Source organism: Cetorhinus maximus, chromosome 8, assembly GCF_964194155.1.
Source record: "Cetorhinus maximus chromosome 8, sCetMax3.hap1.1, whole genome shotgun sequence".
Lineage (NCBI taxonomy): Eukaryota > Metazoa > Chordata > Chondrichthyes > Lamniformes > Cetorhinidae > Cetorhinus > Cetorhinus maximus.
Window position 1 is genome coordinate 56,001,187 of NC_135886.1, and position 23,723 is coordinate 56,024,909.

Below are 23,723 nucleotides of genomic sequence, written 5' to 3' on the forward strand. Positions count from 1 at the left end.
GTGCCTACACCACATGGACTGCAGCCGTTCAAGAAGGCAGCTCACCACCACTTTCTCAAGGGCAATTAGGGATGGACAATAAATGCTGGCCCAGCCAGCAAAGCTCACATCCCGGAAATAAATTAAGAAAAATAAACAGCATCCTGTTGAACCTGTTTGGTGATTCTGACAAATTCTCATTTGGATTGGATACCCCCTGCTGGTGGAATGTTTTAAAAATTGTCATTTGGTTGGTTAATGACCTGTGTCTAAATGGCAATGAGCTTTCTGCCAGTTCTGTTCTGTGAATGAGAAAGGCATGGCCACTCTGTGTGATTGACTCCAGTTGCTATAAGATTGTTTAACTCCTTTCCTCTCTGCCCAGTTTTGAAGTTCTTGGTTCTTCTGATGAAAGATGTAGGCCAAACCCACAAGCAATCAGCACCATCTGACCCCTCTAATTCATAAATTAGAATAATACAACATAGAAGGCGGCCATTCAGCCCATCAAGTGCACTGGTTCTTTTGAAAAGCAATCCAGTTAGTCCCATTCCCCTGCTCCTTCCCTTATTCCCGCAATTTTTTCTCCTTCACGTATTTATCCAATTCCCTTTTGAAGGCAACTATTGAATCTGTATCCACCAACCTATCAGGCAGGTGATTTCCAAATCCAAACCACTCGTCGAGTAAATTAGACTTTTCCTCAAGTTGCCCATGGTTCTTCTGCCAATCACCTTAAATCTGTGTCCTCTGGTTATTGACCCTTGAGCCAGTATATATCTCTAAACCAACAGCCAGAATAGATTATCTGGTAATTGTCTCATTGGTGTTTGTGGTAGTTTGTTGAGGATAAGCCACATTTGCTGCATTACAAACAGTGACTAAACTTCAAATGTACTTCATTGGCTGTGAAACGCTTTGGGGCATCCTGAGGTCATGAATGGCTCTGTAGAAATTCTCCCTTTCTCTTTCTTTAAAGAAAATGATAAAGTATATCTGTGCATTGGTCAAAAGCCACTAAACAAAGCCTGGTAATGTAATCTCTACCTCATCTGAATCACAGATCACTTTCTGCTTGAACTAGCAAGCCCAAAACCTTTCACGATTCTGCATCTAAAGAACAGGTTTGGGCATGTTACATTTGATGAAGGTTTGAGTCTGCTCATTATCTGTTCAACACCGTTTGGCAGGTAAAAGATTGGGGGCTTGTCCTGTGGAGTCTCTCCAATTCCTGAAAAATTCAGAGACGTTTTCACTTGAAAATAGGGAGGGAGTTGGCTTGTAGCAAATTGCATTTTCTTCTGTTATGCAATTGGACTGGATCATGTCTGAGAATGGATGGCATGCTGACGCAACATCAACAGCAACACCAACCTGCATTTATATAGCACCTTCAATGTAGTAAAACATCCCAAAACATCACAGGAGCGTAATCAAACAAAAATGGAGAATTAGCCATTGGAAGGGGACTTGAGAACAGGCAGCAAAAAGCTTGGTCAAAGAGCTAAGTTTTAAGGAGTGTCTGAAAGAAAAAGATAGAGGTCGAGAGGTGGAGAGATTTAGGGAGGGAATTCCAGAGCTTAGGGTCTCACCAGGTGAAGGCACAGCAACCAATCTAGGAGTGAAGGTCAGAGTCAGAGATGGGCAAGAGGCCAGGATTGGAAATCAAAATCAGATGCTGGAAATCTGAAATAAAAATAGAAAGTGTTGGAAATATTCAGCAGCTCTGGCAGCATCTGTGGAAAGGGAAACAGAGTTATTGGGCGGTATTTAATAGAGGCCATGGGAGTCTCGCCCGCAGGCTGGAGAGCTGGCAAGAGTCCCCCATTGCCTATTATGGCAAAGGCCTTTCGCATTAGAAACATTGGAAGTAGGAACATAGATGCCAATCAGGCATTTAACTGGGCAGCAGTAGGGCCTTCCCCAGGGTCAAGGTTTCCTGTGGGGAGGTGGGGGTTTGTGGGGAGAAGTCCTGCCGGCTGAGAGCTGCAGATCAATCACAGTGACACTGGGGAGGCCACCCAGGGTCCGGGATCACCATGGACCCAGGTACAGGTAGGTGGGGGGTCACGGGGGAGAGTGGGGTGTCAGCAGCAAGGGCAGGCAGGTGGCTCTCAGTGGGCCGCCCCTTCCTGATGCCGGGTCCCTCAATCAGGCACTGAGTGCCTGACCACAAGGAACCCCCCTCTCCCCCCCCCCAAGATGCCCACAAGCAAACATGCCCACTGCACCATAGAAGAAAACACCATTTGCCACAAGTCAACTCCTTCCCTATTTGAAAAGATGTAAAAACATTGGAATTTCTTCAGGAATTGGAGAGACTCCAAAGGGAAAGCACTATTTTCTACCTTCCAAAGAGTGTTGAACAGATAGTGAACAGTGTTTCTCGGGCTCTCCGCATGGTGTTCCCTGGACAGACTTAACAAGGGTAGCGGCAGGAAGATGACAGGGCACCACCCACCCCTCGCCCCCATTTAAAAGCACTCCACCCCCAAGCCGAGGGCATTAAATTCTGCCCATGTTTCAGGTTACTGACCCTTCATTAGAAGTTGGAAATGTAACTGATTTTAAGCGAGTGACAGTGCAGAGGCAGGTGGAAAGAACAATAGTCAGTGATAGGTGGAAGGAAGAAAAGATTCAATGTTATAAGGGCAAATGATGCAGACAAATAGAAATGGTAATGGAATGAATAAAGAAGAGGTGTGAGTGGGAATAGCAGAAGCATTCAGATGAATCAACACTGTGACAGTTCTGGTCTCCATATTATAAAAAGAATACATAGATACTGGAGAAGGTGCAAAAGAAGGAAAGATTTAAAAAGGTGGCACCAGAACTAGGAGGTTATATTGATCAGCAAAGTGGGCCTTTCTCTCTAGAAAAGGGTAGGGTGAAGGATGACCTAATAGAGGTCTCTCAAATTAGGAGGGAATTTGATAGGGTAGATATAGAGATGTTTCCACTTGTAGGAGAGTTTAAACTTGGGGCTATAAATATAAGATAGTGGCTAATAAATTCAAAAGGGAATTCAGGAGAAACATCTTTACCCAGAGAGTTCTGGTGGACGGTCATCGACCTGAGTTGTTAAGTCTGTGGGCGGAATTTAATGCCCTCTTGTATAGTGAGTTTGGTTGGGTGGGAGGAGGGGGGAATAATCAGGATGGGGAGCCCACCACCTACACCCCAATTAAGCCGATGGTGGGAAGGCCTGTGGATGGCTTTCCCACGCTGCTGCCAATTGAGTTCCTTGAGTGGCCAATAAATGTCCACTTAAGGGCCTCATCCGTCCACTTTTGGTATTAAGCCAGTGGTGGGCAGAAGGCTCACCATGCAGGAAGCCCAAAAAGCAAACCCTGGTGTGATTGCTGTGGTTTTCCAGGAGGGCGGGCGGGGGAGGGGGGAGGTACCACGTTCAAAGACACACTGTGCTTGGTCATGGGACCTGGTTTTGGGAAGGGAGGGCCCACTGAGACCCTCCATTTCCTCCATTAAGTACCGACCTGTTTCTCTCTCTCTTTCTCTCCACAGATGCTGCCAGACCTGCTGAGTGTTTATAAACTTCAATCAAATTGCCCAAGTCTGTTTCTCTGAAATATAAAGACACACTCCTTTAAACCTGTCTATGTAACTAAGACATTTTAAACTGGGAATTATTCTCAAAGTCCTGCTACTACCCCGAGGAGACATAAAATACACATAATATTCAAACTTGAGTGTTGCTGAAAAGAGACATGTGGAAGCTTTTCGTCTTGCACTCAGCAGGACACCTCGCAAGAATACCAACATAAGGGGGAAACAACAATTTATACTGTATGTGAAGATAATGCTGATTGGTTGGCAAGTGGCGTTGCCATGGAGAATGTACCAGTGATGGAGACTGATAGTTAACTGCCAAGCATTGTTTGAAATTTAAATCAGGCAGCTTGACCCTGATAGGGCAATGCCTTGACCAGAGGAATGAGCCAGTGAATGACTTGTCACTTACTTTGTTTAGCTGTAATGTGTGTACATGATGAGCTACCACGTGATATATATGACAGTGTTCATTCTCATGATTTGCTACGTCCGCATATGTATGGGCTGCCCAAGACACACAAAAGTGATGTCCCTCTGCGCCCTATCTTAGCCAAGACCGGTTCTGCACAATATGAGTTGGCCAAATGGTTGGGCGAATTGTTACAGCCAGTTTTGACCAAGTTTTCCACATTCACGGCAAAGTGTTCCTTCACATTTGCGAAGGCTATACAGGACTTGCATATCGAGAGCAATGCTGTGTCCATGTGCTCATTTGACATTGCTGGCCTACTCACCAATGTTCCACTTAAGGAAGCCACAGATATTTGTGCTGCAGCACTGTATCATGGTGATCTAAACCCGCCATCATCGCGTGAATCTGTAACAAAAACAGGATTACCTGGAAAAACTCAGCAGGTCTGGCAGCATCGGTGGAGAAGAATCTGTATTCATTGAACTTATGAACTCGGCAAATCGTGCAGTTGAGTTCAGTTTTAATGACACCTGTTTGCCCAAATAGATGGTGTTGCCATGGGATGCCCTCTAGGCCCAGCTCTCGCAAACATCTTTGTTGGGTTCCATGAGAAACATGTCTTTGACGGAATGACGCCTAACATCCTACCTCTCACATATTTCCAATATGTGAATGATACGTTTGCTATATTTTAATCCGCAGCTGCATGTAACAATTTCCTTACATGTCTTAATGGGCTCCATCCTGCGCTCAAATTCACCTTTGAAATGAAACAGTCAAATAAACTCCCCTACCTTGACGTACTAGTTGAGAAATCTGCCAGGGGGTTCCCTATCACGGTCTAGCGCAAGTCTACCTTCACTGGTCAATATACATGTTGGGATTTTTACACTTCCCCACACTATAAGATTGGTCTTATCTGCAACCTTGTAAATAAGGCACAAGCCATTTGTTCACCATGCAAGCTTGATGCTGAACTGGGTGCGTCAAAGGCATCGTGTAGGATAATGGCTGCCCTGATCAGACCATTTCACTCTGTATATCGCGCAAAATCATGTACGGCCCAAGGCCATCATTTTCAGCCTTGAAAAGTGCCCAGTTTACCTCAGATTACCCTGGAAGGACAAGGTATCTCAAATGTTTGAGCAACAGGTGAAGCTAGCTGTTTCACGCTGCTACTTTGCAGTAGCAACACGAGTGATATTCGCCACTAACAGGATGCTGCCGCCAAGCCAAAAAGACATTCTGTCTGTCACACGAATGAGTAATGTGGTGTATGAATTTCAGTGCCAGTGTGATGCTAGGTATGTAGGCCGTATGTCCTAAAGACTGGTGGATCGTATCAAACAGCATGTCCCAGCCACTGTTCACAACAGGCAAAGTACAGACTCAGAGGTGAGCTGGCAAGATGGATACAGAATTGGCTTGGTCATAGAAGACAGAGGGTAGCAGTGTAAGGGTGCTTTTCTGAATGGAGAGCTGTGACTAGTGATGTTCTGCAGGGATCAGTGCTGGGACATTTGCTGTTTGTGGTATACGTAAATGATTTGGAGGAAAATGTAACTGGGCTAATTAGTAAGTTTGCAGATGACACTAAGGTTGGAGGAGTTGCAGATAGTGAAGAGGATTGTCAAAGGATACAACGGGATATAGATCAGTTGGAGACTTGGGCGGAGAAATGGCAGATGGAGTTTAATCCGGACAAATGTGAGGTAATGCATTTTGGAATACAGGTAGGAATTATACAGTAAATGGCAGAACCTTTAAGTGCATCGACGGGCAGAGGGATATGGATGTACAGGTCCACAGGTCACTGAAAGTGACAACGCAGGTGGATAAGGTAGTCAGGAAGGCAAATGGCATGCTTGCCTTCATCGGCAGGGGTATTGAGTATAAAAGCTGGGAAGTCATGCTGCAGCTGTATAGAACCTTGGTTAGGCCACACTTGGAATATTGCGTGCAATTCTGGTCGCCACATTACCAGAAGGATATGGAGGCATTGGAGAGGGTGCAGAGGAGGTTTACCAAGATGATGCCTGGTCTGGAGGTTATTAGCTATGAGGAGAGGTTGGAGAAACTCGGATTGTTCCCATTAGAGCGACGGAGATTGAAGGGTGACTTAATAGAAGTTTACAAAATTATGAGTGGCATGGACAGAGTTGATAGTCAGAAGCTTTTTCCCAGGGTGGAAGAGTCAATTACTAGGGGACATAGATTTAAGGTGAGAGGGGAAAAATATAGAGGAGATGTGCGGGGCAAGTTTTTTTACACAGAGGGTAGTGAGTGTCTGGAATTCGCTGCCAGAGGAGGTGGTGGAAGCAGGTACGATAGTGGTGTTTAAGAGGCAGCTTGACAAATACATGAATAGGATGGGAATAGAGGGATATGGACCCCGGAAGTGCAAAAAGTTTTAGTTTGACAGGCAATATGATCGGCGCAGGCTTGGAGGGCCGAAGGGCCTGTTCCTGTGCTGTACTTTTTTTTTGCTCTTTGTTCTTGTACCTAACCAGCCTATGCTTGCAAAACTCAAAACACAGTGTCCAACATTAGATGTGGTTTCGCAGTTGGACAACATTTGCTAAATAGCCCACATTGTGCTAAGAATTACGCTGATAACCAATTTTAGATTGTCAGTCGGGCTTAGTGTGGCGCATTTGCGTGTACTGGAAGCTACATATATTAATACACAGGGCCCTGTTCTTTGCAGACAGAAAGAACATGTACACACCTTGTTCCTGTTTCAGCTAAACAAAATAAAGTGACAGCCATTAGCTGACTCATTCCTCAGGGTAATGCCTTGACCAGAGTCAAGCTGCCTGGTTTAAATTTCAAACAATGCTTGGCAGTTAACTGTTAGTCACTGTCACTGATGCATTCTCCATGGCAACGCCACTTGCCAACCAATCAGCAATCATCTCTTTACATACAGTATAAATTGTTATAAAAACAGAAAAGGTTGGAAAAACTCAGCAGGTCTGACAACATTGGTGGAGACAGAAACAGAGTTAACATTTTGAGTCCGTATGACTCTTCTTCACAGCTCAGACTCTTTCCCTTCAATATAAATTGTTGTTTTCCCCTTATATTGGTATTCTTGCGAGTATCCTGATGAGTGCAAGATGAAAAGCTTAGACATGTCTCTTTTTTCAGCAATTCTCTAAGTTCTGTACTACCAAACGAATATTCTAACTGTGGCCTAACCAAGGTCAAAATGCTCCAATTTGTCTTAAAGTGAATTGTCCAGGGGGAAAACAAAATCTAGAAGCCAGTTTTGATAATTCCCAGCATTGGTCAGGAACCTTTCAAAATTCAATAACTGTAACACCCAAATCTCATTTCATTCATCACAGTTTTAATTCTGTTCCCTGGAACTTAGTAATTGGCTTGTCCACGTACACAGCTTTACACATATTCAAGCCAACCAGGACGACCCCACCCAGGGCAGGGTCAAACTGGACGATCCCACCCAGGGCAGGGTCAAACAGGGAGACCCCACCCAGGGCAGGGTCAAACTGGACGACCCCACCCAGGGCAGGGTCAAACTGGACGATCCCACCCAGGGCAGGGTCAAACTGGACAACCAGAGCAGCTGCTGACTCAGGCATGAGCAAACGGGTCATGTCAGAAAAAAGATTCATTTTCAATGTCAGTATATCAGTAATGGCTGGATGTTCACACCACCATGTCCACTTTGCTGCATTTGACAGGATATCACTGGGTGGAACAGTGATTAAACCTCCAGGAATATGTCCATTCAGAGTTGCCAACCCCCTTGGCATAGGGCTTCTGCAGGAAAAGGCAAAATTTCTGCTTCACCTGCTGGTGGGGCTGTTTTTTAAATTGATGAGGTAAATATTAACTAAATGGTTTGCCAGATGAGCAGAGTCTGAACACTGGACAGCTGATTTCCTACACTCCCCTCTGGTGGCAGGATTAATATTGCAGCTCAGTTGCCCAAACCATCCTCGTCCCAGCTCCTGCATCACATTAAAAACCGGAATTTCAATCCAGCCTGTCTGATAACTCATTGAAATGAGGGGTAGGGGGGCAGGTCGAGCTGCATCTCAGTCTTATCCACCCCCCCCAACCCTGCCATTCAGGTGGAATTCAGTCAGGATGTGGCTACTCACCCCCGAAATACAGGAGCCTGTTTAACATGCTGATTGGGGAGGTGTAGTGGTATTGTCATTGGACTAGTGACCCAGAGACCCAGGGTAATGCTCTAGGGACCTGGGTTTGAATCCTGCCACGGCAGATGGTGGAATTTGAATTCAATAAAAATCTGGAATTAAAAGTCTAATGATGACCAGGAAACCATTGTCGATTGTTGTAAAAGCCCATCTGGTTCACTAATGCCCTTTAGGGAAGGAAATCGGTCATCCTTACTTGGTCTGACCTACTCGTGACTCCAGACCCACAGCAATGTGGTTGACTCTGAAATGGCCAAGCAAGCCACTCAGTTGTAACAAAGCGCTACAAAGTCACAAAAAAGGAATGAAACCGGACGGACCACCCGGCATCAACCGAGGGACAGGAAACAACAATGGCAGTCTCAGCCCTGTCGACCCTGCAAAGTCCTCCTTACTAACATCTGGGGACTAGTGCTGAAATTGGGAGAGCTGTCTCACAGACTAGTCAAGCAACAGCCTGACGTAGTCACTCTCACGGAATCATGTCTTACAGATAACGTCCCAAACACCACCATCACCATCCCTGGGTATGTCCTGTCCCATTGGCAGGACAGACCCAGCAGAGGTGGTGGCACAGTCAGGAGGGTATTGCCCTGGGAGTCCTTAACATCGACTTTGGATCCCATGAAGTCTCATGGCATCAGGTCAAACATGGGCAAGGAAACCTCCTGCTGATTACCACGTACTGCCCTCCCCCAGCTGATCAATTAGTGCTCCTTCATGTTGAACATCACTTGGAGGAAGCACTGAGGGTGACAAGGGCACAGAATGTACTCTGGTTGGGGGACTTCAATGTCCACCACCAAGAGTGGCTCAGTAGCACCACGACTGACCGAGCTGGCCAAGCCCTAAAGGACATAGCTGCTAGACTGGGTCTACAGCAGGTGGTGAGGGAACCAACAAGAGAGAAAAACACACTTCACCTCATCCTCACCAACCTGCCTGCCACAGATGCTGTCCATGACAGTATCGGTAGGAGTGACCACCGCACAGTCACTGTGGAGACCAAGTCCCAGCTACACATTGAGGATATCCTCCATTGTGTTGTGTGGCACTACCACCGTGCTAAATGGGATAGATTTTGAACAGATCTAGCAACAGAAGACTGGGCATCCATGAGGCGCCGTGGGCCATCAGCAGCAGCAGAATTGTACTCGAACACAATCTGTAACCTCATGGCCTGGCATATCCCCCACTCTACCATTATCATCGAGCCAGGGGATCAACCCTTGTTCAATGAAGAATGCAGGAGGGCATGCCAGGAGCAGCACCAGGCATACCTAAAAATGAGGTGTCAACCTGGTAAAGCAATAACACAGGACTACTTGCGTACCAAACAGCATAAGCAGCAAGTGGTAGACAGGGCTAAGCAATCCCACAACCAACGGATCAGATCTAAGCTCTGCAGTCCTGCCACATCCAGATGTGAATGGCGGTGGACAATTAAACACCTCTCTGGAGGAGGAGGCTCCACAAATATCCCCATCCCCAATGATGGAGGAGCCCAGCACATCAGTGCAAAAGGTAAGGTTGAAGCATTCACAACAATCGTCAGCCAGAAGTGCTGAGTGGATGATCCATCTCTGCCTCCTCTGGAGGTCCCCAGCATCACAGGTGCCAGTCTTCAGCCAATTCGATTCACTCCACGTGATATCAAGAAACGGCTGAAGGCACTGGATACTGCAAAGGCTATGGGCCCTGACAATATTCCGGCAATAATACTGAAGACTTGTGCTCCAGAACTTGCCACACCCCTAGCCAAGCTGTTCCAGTACAGCTACAACACTGGCATCTACCTGACTATGTGGAAAATTGCTCAGGTATGTCCTGTACAAGAAACGCAGGACAAATCCAACCCAGCCAATTACCACCCTATCACTCTACTCTCGATCATCAGTAAAGTAATGGAAGGGGTCATCAACAGTGCTATCAAGTGGCACTTGCTTAGCAATAACCTGCTCACTGACACCCAGTTTGGGTTCCACCAGAGCCAATCATCTCCTGACCTCATTACAGCCTTGGTGCAAACATGGACAAAAGAGCTGGACTCCAGAGGTGAGGTGAAAGCGACTGCCCTTAACATCAAGGCAGCATTTGACCAAGTGTAGCATCAAGGAGCCCTAGTAAAACTAGAATCAATGGGAATCAAGGGGAAAACTCTCCATTGGTTGGAGTCATACCTAGCACAAAGGAAGATGGTTGTGGTTGTTGGAGGTCAGTCATCTCAGCTCCAGGACATCATTGCAGGAGTTCCTCAGGGTAGTGTCCTCAGCCCAACCATCTTCAGCTTCCTTCCATCATAAGGTCTGAAGTGATGATTGCACAATGTTCAGCACCATTCGCGACTCCTCAGATACTGAAGCAGTCTATGTCCAAATGCAGCAAGACCTGGACAATATCCAGGCTTGGGCTGATAAGTGGCAAGTAACATTTGCACACACAAGTGCCAGGCAATGATCATCTCCAACAAGAGAGAATCTAACTATTGCCCCTTGACATTCAATGACATTACTATCATTGAATCCCCCACTATCAACATCCTGGGGCTTATCATTGAACAGAAACTGAACTGGACTAGCCATATAAATACTGTGGCTACAAGAGCAGGTCAGAGGCTGGGAATCCTGCAACGAGTAACTCACCTCCTGACTCCTCAAAGCCTGTCCACCATCTACAAGGCACAAGTTAGGAATATGATGGAATACTCCCTACTTGCCTGGATGAGTACAGCTCCTACAATACTTAAGAAACTCGACACCATCCAGGACAAAGCCCCGCTTGATTGGCACCACATCCACAAACATTCACTTCCTTCACCACTGATGTACAGTAACAGCCGTGTGTACCATTTACAAGATGCATTGCAGGAACTCACCAAGACTCCTCAGGCTGCACCTTCCAAACCCATGACCACTGCCATCTAGAAGGACAGAGGCAGCAGATAGATTGGAACACCAACACCTGGAAGCTCCCCTCCAAGTTACTCACTGTCCTGACTTGGAAATATATCACCGTTCCTTCACTGTCACTGGGTCAAAATCCTGGAACTCCCTTCCTAACAGCACTGTGGGTGTACCTACACCACATGGACTGCAGCAGTTCAAGAAGGCAGCTCACCACCACCTTCTCAAGGGCAACTAGGGAATGGCAATAAATGCTGACCTATTCAGCATATGAATGATTAAAGAAAAAATTATGCAGCTCAGTTATGTCATTGACTGAGGTCTGTGATTGTAACACCAGACATGAAAAGACTCCCTTTGGTACCAAAATCACTAACAAAACCCAACAGGAGGCAGCAGAGACTAAGACTAGTTGCTTTGTTTGAAGTTCCTTTGATGAATCCTCGAGGGCTGGGTGTAGGAACAGAAAATTCTCCCTGGGTTTCACAAGGAGGCCTGGCCTTTCACTCTCCACCTCTATCCCAGCATTGCCATCAGTGGGTGACCCAGCCATCCCTTCAGCTACAGCTCTAACCTTGTACCAGAGACCGAGTCATCAGGTTTGATCCAACTCCCATTCCTCACCCCACCCACTGGCCTTCTCATCATTCTCATTGGTTTTAGGCAAGAGATAGATCTACCTTTGCTTAAATGAGGTCAGGGAGTTTAAATGGCCCACACCTCACGCTGAACTCTCCAGGATGGGGGTAGGGGTGGGGTTGGAGAGTTGGGGTTCAGGGCTTACCAATCTCCCCACTCCAACTCAAAACTCGAGCCGAAAGATCAGGTTGCAAACCCTCCAGGGTTACCCAGGAGTCTCCCAGGATGAAAGCTTAGTCTCCAGGGTACTGCTGTATGTGACCAGGGAGAAAATTCATCGAGATATTTAAAAACTGTGTTTCAAATTATTTGGAAATTTCTTATCTATATATGTCATAGGAATAAGGCTATTTTAGTGTTAATGAAGAATCTTCCAATCGAGTAATTAATCTGTTGATGTTCTGATTGGTGTGGGTAGGCACAAGGATGGACTTGTTGCCCTACCACTGAGGGGAGAGTGCAGGGTGGGGTCATCAGAGGAAAGCAAAGAAACCTCCAAGAATACAACCAGCCAGAGTTGGGAAGCCTAGTTCATCAGTGAGCCACACTACCCACTTTTGTACTGACAGGTCCCCTGCCTGACTCAGACAAGCAGGGACAATGCTACCGTCTATGAAGAATTCCCCCATTCCAGCATAGATTAGGTCCAATTGCTCATGCTGATATTATACAACCCAAGTAGGCCTGTGAGGGAGCACACAGATAAACAACCGACATACCCCAAACATAAGCTTACTGCCCTAACCAAAGAAAGACATTCCTTTCCGCTCTCCGCATCTATCACCCCAATCACCAACTCCACAGACCCCAAACACCATCTCAACCGACTCACAGTAAGACCTGGCCCCAATTCCTGAACTGGGAGTTTCAGCCCAGCATATGGAGTCCAGGAGATACCATTTTGATCCTTTAACAGTGTTGCCCGCCGCCCCATCACAGTGAAGTATATCAGTTAGACTCATACTTGGAGCAGTCACTCTCTTTACCTGCTGTCCCAGACACTGTACACAGGCTCTATAGTTTATGTAACTGTATCAAACATGCCCCTGCATGAACTCTTCAAGCAAACGTTTGATACAAGCTGTTAGCTTCACTTAACTTGGAGACAGTGATAGATGTGCAAAGAGCACAGTGTTCTTCAGTTCTTACAAATGAATTGAAGGAACCAGCGTCCATGAGAGGAACAAATTGCTAGGCCACAGTTCAGGTCTACGCTGCCAGCGAGGGCAATAATAACTGAGGTGTATAGCTTCATGTGAATTAATGTCTGTAGACTGGTCTTTGTGGAACCAGGTAATGACCATTCAGTTCCCTGGCTGTTTGCTCCACAGTTTGGTTCCTGTCCTTTGATTTACATTTATCAGCTCACTAGATTACTCCTCTAAGAGTGATGCATTCAAGTTTTATCAGAAAGAAAGAACTTGCATTTATATAGCACCTTTCAGAACCTCAGGCTACCCCAAAGCACTTTACACTCAATGACATGTCTTTGAAGTGTAGTCACTGTTGTAATGTAGGAAATGCAGTGGCCAGTTAACACACAGCAAGCTCCCACAATGGGAAAATCAATTTTTATTTTCGTGAAGTTGCTAAGGGATATATATTGACTAGCACACTGGGAAGAACTCTCCTGCTCTTCTTCAAAATAGTACAATGGCAACTTTTATTGCCACCTGAAAGTTGGTTTAAAATCTCATCCAAAGACAGCACTTCTGGCAGTGCAGTGCTCCCTCAGTAAAGCACAAGTCTTCAGTCACACTGACATCACTAAAACAGTAAAGAGATTTCTTAGCCTGGGGCGGGGAAGTAGTTTTTTTCTGAATATGCAATGAAGAATGTTCCACAGATGAAGCCCTGTCACACAGAAATACAGATGGACAACACTACAGTGGGATAATGGGAGATAGCACAGGTCTAAGTGCATCACTAAGACCCAGGAACCAAAATACTCGGCCCTGCCCGTTCCAAGGAACTGATGGGGACCTTATTTCTCAGGCCTTTTGGACACCGATTGTAGCAGATTCCCCTTGAGTGAAATCCAGACCTAGAAAACATGCCAAATGGGGGCACAGGCCAAGCGTAACAATGATCATTTTGTAAAGGATCCAAGAACTGGAATTTGGGCAAGATTCGGGCTGCATCTCCTATATCACAAATGACTGAAAATACTACAGCTGGGACCTGACTGGCACAGGTTAAAACATTAATGTAATTTACAGCGTTAGGGATTTAAAAACAGTTAACATGAAACAATGGCTATCAAGGACAATAGCCATCTGAAATCTCCAGAGACAATTAACAGGGTTTTGCTTAGCCTTCCCAAGTTTTAGAAGCCCATTAATATTAAGCAAATATCAGATCTAATTTATATCAATCTTGGATTGATAATCTTAAATTTCTTCCTTAGCAATGAGAACTTTGGAAAGGAGATGGTGATAGCATTGAGGTGTAGTATATATGCACACCAAATTCTCACACAATTCTAATCATCTAAACAGACACACTTTACACTATCACTGCTGAAAAATGGACATTTAATTAATTTGAGGGTAGGGCTGTAAGTCAAAAGTGATCAGTATAAAGATTCAAGTAATGCTAATTCACAATGTCATAAAACAAATCTCATGGATTTCCAATGAGAAGACAATAGCACAGGTTAGGATCTTCCTATCACAGCTCATTTACACGTTGTTTTCCACCCATTTAAAAACAATTGCCTAAAAGTTAAATGCTGGTGAACCCCAAAGTGGACAAGCCTGACCCTATTGTCCTACAGTTGGCTGGTTTCACAACAATCATATGGTCATTTCCGACATATATAAATATGGAAAATGCATCTACTGCTGACAGAATCCGTTTATAATCATCTGAGGCAGAGAGATTTCCTGTAAGCTGGGGCAACATTCTGTCACTGTCCTGGGAGTATTGGATGGAGACAGTGTGCAGGGAACTTTACTCTGTATCTGCCCTGGGAGTGTTTGATGGAGACAGTGTAGATGAAGCTTTACTCTGTATCTAACCCCGTGCTGTACCTGTCCTGGGAGTGTTTGATGGGGATAGTGTAGAGGGAGATTTACTCTGTATCTAACCACGTGCTGTACCTGTCCTGGGAGTGTTTGATAGGGACAGTGAAGAGGGAGCTTTACTCTGTATCTAACCCTGTGCTGTACCTGCCCTGGGAGTGTTTGATGGGGACAGTGTAGAGGCAGCTTTACTCTGTATTTAACCCCATGCTGTACCTGTCCTGGGAGTGTTTGATGGAATAGGGAGCTTTACTCTGTATCTCACCCAGGCTTTACCTTGTCCACCAAGTACTGATGTTGACACTGGGCATATGAAATTGAAAGTATTCTATCCCTGGTATTAAAATTGCTCAGCTCAAAGAGCATGCCATTCCCAGCTGGAGCCACTCCATCGTGATGAGCAGCAGATAGCATGCCAAGCTATGCTCACTATGATGGTGTAACTCAGCACAGATCAGCAATTAGAAGCTAGGATTTTATGTGCATTTATCCAACCCAGTACAGGTGTGCCAGAGAAATTAATTTTAAAAGTTCTGATGGAAATGTAATACTTAGAAAGTTATGAGGCTTATCTCACTTGTGGGCCAAATCCTGAGAACTACTTGTGACTACTTGTGCTTCCCCTAGTTCTCTCAGTAACTCAGTTAAACTGGGTTTCCATGGTTACCACCAAATGTCAATGTCCAAATTAACCAATCACACCACTCCTCTTTGCTCTCTATCAGTGCTGCACTCAAACTCCATGCAAACAGATCATTACCTGGAAGTTTGCCACGATACAGAGTCCCAGGCAGCTGATGAGGCCCAACACAAAGCCCAACCGATTCAGTTTAAAGATGGTGCGCTCATCCTCCTGGTTTAGAGCCTCCACCTGTTTGTACCGTACGTACATGGTCATAACACCTGAGGGAGAAGAGACCAAGAGACATCAGTGGGTGAACTGCAATCTACAGGCAACTTGACTTCAATTCAGGTGACAAGGTGCAGGCAGGTACAGTGGTGCAGGGATTATGTTGCTGGAATTAGTAATCCAGAGGCTTGGACTAATCCAGAGAACATTCATTTAAATCCCACTAAGGCAGTTTAAAAAAACCTGGAAATAAAAATCTGGTTCCACAAATTTGTGCCATCACGACAATCACCTATTTACTCTTCTGTCACATTACCCAACTCCACCTCAGCTCATCTGTGACTGAAACCCTCATCATAAGAAATAGGAGTAGACCATTTGGCCCATCGAGCCTGCTCTGCCATTTAATAAGACCATGGCTGATCTGACTGTGGTCTTAACTCCACTTTCCACAGGCCCATAATCCTTGATTCCCATTTCGATCAAAAATTTATCTAGCTCAGCTTTCAATCTATTCAATGACCCAGCCTCCATTGCTCTCTGGGGTAGAGAATTCCAAAGACTAATAACCCTCGAGAGAAGAAATTCCTCCTCATTGCTGTCTTAAATGGGAGTCCCCTTATTTGAAATGGTTCCCCTTAGTTCTAGATTCCCCACCAAGAGGAAAAGTTCTCTCAGCATCTACTCTGATCACCTCTCATTCTTCTAAACTCCAAAAAGTATAGGCCCAACCTGCTCAACCTTTCCTCTTAAGACACTCCCTTCATACCAAGAATCAGCCTAGTGAACCTTCCATGAACTGATTCGAAAGCAAGTAAATCTCACCTTAAGTCAGGAGGCCAGAACGGTACACAGTTCTCCAGCTGTCTCTCACCAATGCCCTGTACAGTTGTAGCAAGACTTCTCTACTTATATACTTCAACCCCCCTTGCAATAAAGGTCAACATTCCATTTTCCTTCCTGATTACTTGCTGTACATGCATACTAATATTTTGTGATTCATGTACCCAGACTTCCCTGTACGAACATATGAATTAGTAGTAGGACTAGGCCATTCAGCCCCTTGGCCATGCTCCCCCATTCAATAAGATCATGGCTGATTTGACTGTGTCCTCAAATCCACATTCTGCCTACCCCCGATAACCTTTGACTCCCTTGTTAGTCAAGAATCTATCTAGATCTGCCTCCAAAGAAGGCTAATAGGAAAGCTAATAGAATGTTATCACTGATTGCGAGGGAAATTGATTACAAAAGTAAGGAGGTTATGCTTCAGTTGTACAGGGCACTAGTGAGACCACTTTTGGAGTTCTGTGTACAATATTGGTCACCTTATTTAAGGAAGGATGTAAATGCGTTGGAAGCAGTTCAGAGAAGGTTTACCAGACTAATACCTGGAATGGGTGGGTTGTCCTATGAGGAAAGGTTGGTCAGGTTAGGCTTGTATCTACTGGAGTTTAGAAGATTAAGAGGCAACTTGATTGAAACATATAAAATCCTGAGGGGACTTGACAGGGTGGATGTGGAGAGGATGTTTCCTCTTGTGGAAAAATCTAGAATTTGGGGTTAGTGTTTAAAAATAAGGGGGTCACCCATTTAAAACAGATGAGGCAAAATTTTTTCACTCAGAGGGTCGTGAGTCCTTGGAACTCTGCTTCCACCACCTTTTCAGGAAGAGAGTCTTTGATTATTTTTAAGGCAGAGTTGGATAGATCTTGGTAAGCCAGGAGGTGATAGGTTATCAGAGGTAGGCAGGAATGTGGGGTTGAGGTTACATTCAGATCCACCATGATTTCATTGAATGGTGGAGCAGGCTCAATGGGCTGAAAGGCCTACTCCTGCTCCTTGTTCATATGTTTATATGTAAAAATACTCATTGCTCCTCCACTGCTTCCTGGGAAGAGTGTTCCAAAAATTCACAACCCTCTGAGAAAAAAACTTTCTCCCCATCTCCATCTTTAAATGGGAGACCCATTATTTTTAAACTGTGTCCCCTAGTTAGAACCATGGAAAAGTTACAGCACAGAAGGAGGCCATTCAGCCCATCTTGTCCATGCCAGCCAGAGGACACCCAGGTGCCCTTTCTAATCCCACCTTCCTGCACCCATAGCCCTGCAGTTTACAGCACTTAAGGTGCAGATCCAGGTACTTTTTAAAAGAGTTTAAAGTTTCTGCCTCTATCACCAACTTGGGCAGTGAATTCTAGACACCCACTACCCTCTGCGTAAAAAAGTTCTTCCTCATGTCCCCCTTACACCTTCTGCCACTTATCTTGAATCTATGTCAAACAAAAACAAAAATACCCGGAAAAACTCAGCAGGTCTGACAGCATCTGCAGAGAGGGACACAGGTGACATTTCAAGTTCGTATTACCCTTCATCAGAACTAAGACATATAGAAATGAGATGAAATATGAGCTGGTAGAAGTGGGTGGGACAGGCGAACTCAATAGGGGGCCAGTGATAGGTGGAGGCCAAGAAGAGACTGCCAAAGATGTCATAGACAAAAGGACAAAGGGGTGTTGATGGTGGTGATATTATCTAAAGGATGTGCTAATGGGGACATTAAGGGAAGCAAGCTAGTGGCAGATGGCCCTAGTGAGGGTGGGGTGGGGGGAAGGGATCGAAATAGGCTAAAAGGTGGAGATGAAACAATGGATCGAAATAAATTTAAAAATAGGAGGGAAAACAAAAAAATAGTGTGTTAAAAAATTATAAATTATTGGAAAAGGGGGGATCGGAAAGGGGGTGGGGATGGAGGAGACAGTTCATGATCTAAAGTTGTTGAACACAATATTCAGTCCGGAAGGCTGTAAAGTGCCGAGTCGGAAGATGAGGTGCTGTTCCTCCAGTTTGCATTGAGCTTCACTGGAACAATGCAGCAAGCCAAGGACAAACATGTGGGCATGAGAGCAGGGTGGTGTGTTGAAATGGCAAGCAACAGGAAGGTCTGGGTCATGCTTGCGGACAGACTGAAGGTGTTCCACAAAGCGGTCACCCAGTCTGTGTTTGGTCTCTCCAATGTAGAGGAGACCGCATTGGGAGCAGTGAATGCAGTAGACTAAATTGAGGGAAGTGCAAGTGAAGTGCTGCTTCACTTATGTCCCCTAGTCCTAGAATTCTCCACCGAGGGAAACAATTTTATCCTGTCCACTCTATCTATTCCCCTCTTAATTTTGTATACCTCAATCAAGTCACCTCTCAGCCTTCTTTGTTCTAAGGAAAATAACCCCAACCTATCCAATCTCTCCTCGTAGCTACACTTTTCTAACCCTGGCAACATTCTTGTAAACCTCCTCTGTATCTAGTGAAGATTGGAAAATCATCCTCAGAGCATCTGCTATCTCCTCCCTGACTTCCTTCAGCAGCCTCGGAAACAATCCATCTGGCTCTGGTGACTTATCAACTTTCAAGGATTTCAACCCTTCGCATACTTCCGCTCTCTGTATGACTACCCCGTCCAATATCTCGCAGTGTTCCTCTTCGACTACTATATCTACATTCCTCCTTTCCTCTGTAAACACGGAGACAAAATATTCATTCAAAACCCTTCCCACAGCCTCTGCATCTACACACATGTTTCCATCTTCATCTCTGATAGGTCCCACTTTTTCCTTAACTAACCTTTTAGCATTAATGTATTGGTAAAACATCTTTGGGTTATCTTTAACTTTACTTGATAATCTTTTTCCATGCGTTCTCTTTGATTTCCTTATTTACTTCGTCCCTGCACTTCCTATATTCGTCTAGGCTATCTGCAGTGCTTAGTTCTTTGTGCCTATCGTACGCTTTCTTCTTCTGTTTGATCTTCCCCTGTATTCCTCTACACAACCAGGGGTCTAGATTTGGCAGTACCAATCTTATTTTTGTCTACTTTGTACAATTAGGATCTCGCTTTTTAGTGCTTCCCACTGTTTTATCCTCCAGCAGTGCTGTCCAGTCCACCTCAGCCAAGTCCCTTCTCATTTCTGCAAAATTTGCCTTCCCCCAGTTCAAGACTTTTACTCCTGCCTTATCTCTGTCCTTTTCCATGGTAATGCTAAATCTAACTGAATTGTGATCACTGCCCCGATATGGTCGCCCACTGCCACTTCACCCACTTGGCCTTCTTCGTTCCCCAAGACTAGGTCTAGAATTGCATCTCCTCTCGTTGAGTTTGTCACTAATTGGTTGAAAAAATTTTCCTGGGCACACTGCATGAATTTTTCTCCCTCAGTGCCCTTTATATTGTTTGAATCCCTGTTGATATTAGGATAGTTGAAGTCTCCTACTATTATTGCCCTCTTGTTCTTACAAGCAGAAATTTGCCTACATATTTATTCTTCTATCTCCCTTTCACTATTTGGGGGTCTGTAGTATACTCCCAGTAGTGTGACTGCCCCTTTTTTATTTCTAAACTCAATCCATAAAGCCTCGTTTGTTGACCCATTTAGTATATCATTCCTTCTCACAACTGGAATTGATTCTTTAACCATTAGTGCTACCCCCCAACCTTTTTTATCTCCTACTCTATCGTGTCTGAAGACTCTATAACCAGGGATATTAAGCTGCCAGTTTTGTCCCTCCTTTAGCCAGGTCTCCGTTATAGCAATGACATCCTGCTGCCATGTGTCTCTCCTGTGCCCTTAACTCATCAACCTTGTTTGTAATACTCCTTGCATTGAAGTATAAACAGTTTAACCCCATCAATTTCCCTTGCTGGACACTTTTTAAACTTTGCTTCTCCTGTAACTCCATGTCTATCACAAGGTCCCTAGCTAATGTTCTACCTCCATTTTTCTGATCTGAATCTGACCTATCTGATCCTACTCCTGGGATCCCATCCCCCTGCCACACTAGTTTAAATACCCCCCAACAGAACTAGCAAAAGCCCCCGCAAGGACACTGGTCCCAGCTCTGCCTGGGTGCAGCCCGTCTAGTTTGTACAGGTCCCACATCCAGGACAAAGCGGCCCACTTCATTGGCACCACAACCAAAAACATTCATTCCCTTCACCACTGACGCACAGTAGCAGCAGTGTGTAGCATCTACAAGATGCACTGCAGCAACTCACCAAGGCTCCTTAGACAGCACCTTCCAAACCCACGACCACTACCATCTAGTCGGACAAGGGCAGCAGATAGATGGGAACACCACCACCTGGAAGTTCCCCTCCAAGTCACTCACCATCCTGACTTGGAAATATATTGCCGTTCCTTCACCGTCACTGGGTTAAAATTCTGGAACTCCCTTCCTAACAGCACTGTGGGTGTAACTACACCACATGGACTGCAGTGGTTCAAGGAGGCAGCTCACCACCACCTTCTCAAGGGCAATTAGGTATGGGCAAGAAATACTGGCCCAGCCAGCGATGCCCAGTCTTTTAACTGCCAATGGATGCAGGCCCAGCCTTTTCAACCTTTTCTTTTTCTTTAATGCAGACAACATAGCCTTCTGGATTCTTGCTCTCGGCTGGGGAGAACAGTGTCTATCCCCCTGACTATACTGTCCCCTATTACCACTACATTCCTTTGTCCTCCCCCTAGTTGAATGATTTCCTGTACCAGGGTGCCATGGCCAGTCTGCTCATCAATCCTGCAGACCCTGCTTTTGTCCACACAGGTTGCAAGCATCTCAAGCCTGCTTGACAATTGCAAAGTCTGGGGCTCCTCCACCTCTGTTTGCTCAGTCCTTTTTACCTGCCTCACTCATGGTCACACCCTCTTCTCTGTCATCGCTGACTAAAACAGACCACCTTATTCTAAGAGGTGTGATTGTCTTCTGGTACAAAGTGTCCAGATATTTCTCCCGCTTTCTGATGCCGTACAGTCTCTGAAGTTCGGCTTCCAGATGAATAATCCTGATCTGGAATTCCTCTAGCTGCTTACATTTTCTGCAGGCATGTTTGTCCTGAATCACATAGGTGTCCAGGAGCTCCCACAAACATACATACGAACATACAAATTAGCAGCAGGAGTAGGCCACTCAGCATCTTGAGCCTGCTCCACCATTCAATAAGTTCATGGCTGATCTGATTGTAACCTCAACCCCACATTCCTGCCTACCCCCAATAACCTTTCACCCCCTTGTTAATCAAGAATCTATCTAGCTCTGACTTAAAAATATTCAAAGACTCTGCTTCCACCACCTTTTGAGGAAGCGAGTTCCAAAGACTCACTACCCTCAGAAAAAATTTCCCCTCATCTGTATCTTAAATGAGTGACCCCTTATTTTTAAACAGTGACCCCTAGTTCTAGATTCTCCCACAAGAGGAAACATCCTCTCCACATCCACTCTGTTAAGACACCTCAGGATCTTAAAGGTTTCAGTTAAGTCACCTCTTACTCTTCTAAATTCCAGTGGATACAAGCCTAACATGTCCAGCCTTTCCTCATAAGACAACCCACCCATTCCTGGTATTAGTCTAGTAAACCTTCTCTGAACTACTTCCAACACATTTACATCTTTCCTTAAATAAGGAGACCAGGATTGTACATAATACTCCAGATGTGGTCTCACCATTGCCCTGTACAACTGAAGCATAACCTCCCTACTTTTGTAATCAATTCCCCTCACAATAAATGAAAACATATTATTACCTTTCCTAATTACCTGCTGTACCTGCATACTAACCTTTTATGATTCATGCACTAGGACACCCAGACCCCTGTGAATCTCAGAGCTCTACAATCTCTCGCCATTTAGATAATAAGCTTCCTTTTTATTATTCCAGCCAAAATGAACAATTTCACATTTGCCCACATTATACTCATTTGCCAGATCTTTGCCCACCCACTTAACCTATCTATGTCCGTATGTCCCTTATGCCCTCTTCACAATTTACTTTCCTACCTATTTTTGGATCATCAGCAAATTTAGCAACCATTTCTTTGGTCCCTTCATCCAAGTCATTTATATAAATTGTAAAAGTTGAGGCCCCAGCACTGATCCCTGTGGCACACCACTCGTCACATCCTGCCAACTTGAAAAAGACCCATTTATGCCTACTCTCTAAGTTCCTGTTAGCCAGCCAATCTTGAATCCATGCCAATATGTTACTCCCTATACCATGAGCTTTTATTTTCTGCAATAACCTTTGATATGGCACTTTATCAAATGCCTTCTGGAAATCTAAGTATAGTACATCCACCAGTTCCCCTTTATCCACAGCACATGTGACTCCTTCAAAGAACTCCAATAAATTGGTTAAACATGATTTCCCTTTTACAAAACCACATTGACTCTGCCTGATTGCCTTGAATTTTTCTAAGTGCCCTGCTATAACATCTTTAATAATAGCTTCTAACATTTTCCTATGACAGATGTTAAGTTAACTGGCCTGTAGTTTCCTGTTTTCTGTCTCACTCCCTTTTTGAATAAAGGAGTTACATTTGCTATTTTCCAATCTAATGAAATCTTTCACAAATCTAGGGAATTTTGGAAAATTAAAACCAGTGCATCAACTATCTCACTTGCCACTTCTTTCATGACCCTCGAGTGAAGTCCATCCGGACCTGGGGATTTGCCAGCCCACAGCCCCAACAATTTACTTAATACCACTTCCCTGATGATTGTAATTTTCCTGAGTTCCTCCCTTCTTCCATTTTCTGACTTAGAGCTATTTCCTGGATGTTACTTGTATCCTCTATAGTGAAGACCAAAGCAAAATACCTGTTTAATTCTTCTGCTATCTCCCTACTTTCCATTATCAATTCCACAGAAGCACTTTCTGTAGGACCAACGCTCACTTTGTTAACTCTTTTTTTTATTCAAATATCAATAGAAACTCTTACTATCCATCTTTATATTACTAACTTTCTCTCCTTATTCATCTTTTTGTCATTCTTTGCTGTTCTTTATATTCTTTCCAATCTTCTGACCTGCCACCCGTCTTTGTGTAATTATATGCTTTTTCTTTATATTTGATACCGTCTTTAACTTTTTTAGTTAACCATGGATGGTGGGCCTTCCCCTTGGAATTTTTCTTTCTCATTGGAATGTATATATTTTGTGTATTCTGAAATATCCCTTTAAATATCTGCCACTCAACCTCTATTGATAAATCCCTTAACCTCATTTGCCGTTCACTTTAGCTAGCTCTGCTTTCTTGCCCTCATAATTGCCCCTATGTTTAAAATACTAGTCTTGGTTGCACTCGTTTCTCCCTCAAAATGAATGT

General features: G+C 44.7%; 1 protein-coding gene across 2 annotated transcripts in view; it reads right to left on the minus strand.

Annotated features, from left to right (window-relative positions):
* The window catches only part of dram2b (DNA-damage regulated autophagy modulator 2b), a 101,469-nt gene that overhangs the window by 31,857 nt on the left and 45,889 nt on the right, over positions 1 to 23,723 (minus strand). For both annotated transcript variants that reach the window (XM_078546898.1, XM_078546897.1), the window contains exon 4: positions 15,480 to 15,622. In XM_078546898.1, the coding sequence (XP_078403024.1) occupies positions 15,480 to 15,622 (143 nt within the window). The remainder of the gene's footprint in view (positions 1 to 15,479; positions 15,623 to 23,723) is intronic.